General features: G+C 43.2%; 1 protein-coding gene across 1 annotated transcript in view; it reads left to right on the top strand.

The window, feature by feature from the left end:
• LOC104754050 (ethylene-responsive transcription factor ERF084-like) overlaps window positions 352–932 on the top strand; it is a 7,184-nt gene continuing 6,603 nt past the window's right edge. The window contains exon 1 of the mRNA XM_019237849.1: window positions 352–929. Coding sequence (XP_019093394.1) covers window positions 352–929 — 578 coding nt within the window. The remainder of the gene's footprint in view (window positions 930–932) is intronic.

The following is a 932-nucleotide window of genomic DNA, read 5'->3' as shown; positions in this document are numbered from 1 at the left end:
ACTGTAAAGGACAGGTGCATAAATGTGAAAGATTTTACCGTCCTATCGAAATTGACAGCAGTATCTTTTAATTATCTCACTAAACAAAGTAACTTTATTACTATAAATCTTTTTATAGTTGTATTTTTCTTCCCAACTAGTACTAAACTACTAATTAGTAAAAATTAAAATATTCTAAAAAATAGATTAGGGAAAGAAAAAAAAACTGAAAACAGTTAAATCATTTTTGAATAAATCAATTAAATAGATATTTTTCGCTATAAAGAGGTACCAAAGTACACATCATTTTTTTATACTTATACAAACCGAACACAAAAGATTTTGCATAGAAAGCTTCAGTACAAATAAAAAATGGAAAACACCGATGATTTGCGCTCCATACTTGAAACCCGTCAAAGCTTCTTTGAAACGGAAACTCTGTTTTCTGATGTGATGATGGCAGCGAAAGAACCCTCTAACGGAGCCACTTCATTCGACATCTCTTCTCTTTTCTCTCCTAACCCAAACCAAGAACTCGACAACTCTCGTCGAGTCATGGACGATTCCATCGCCGCCGTGGTTGGCGAAAACGTTCTGTTCGGTGACAACAACAAAGTCCCTGCGTCAGAGGTCCAAGGCGGTGGCGTGAAGCCGTGGCGGAAGGTGCCGCAGAAGAACGGAGGATTCATGGGAGTGAGAAAACGGCCGTGGGGGAGATGGTCGGCGGAGATAAGAGACAGGATAGGGCGGTGCAGACACTGGTTAGGAACGTTCGATACGGCGGAGGAAGCGGCGCGTGCGTATGACGCGGCGGCGAGGAGGCTCAGAGGGACGAAAGCCAAGACCAACTTCGTGATCCCTCCGCTCTTTCCGGAGGAGATAGCAGCTCAGACTCAGTCCTCCACGACGGAGGAGAATAGGAGGAGGAAGAAGAAGAAAAGAGTGAATGCGAG

The sequence above is a fragment of the Camelina sativa genome, chromosome 16, assembly GCF_000633955.1.
Source record: "Camelina sativa cultivar DH55 chromosome 16, Cs, whole genome shotgun sequence".
NCBI lineage: Eukaryota > Viridiplantae > Streptophyta > Magnoliopsida > Brassicales > Brassicaceae > Camelina > Camelina sativa.
The sequence above is the reverse complement of the archived record's forward strand: the minus strand, read 5'-3'. Positions and strand labels throughout refer to the sequence as shown.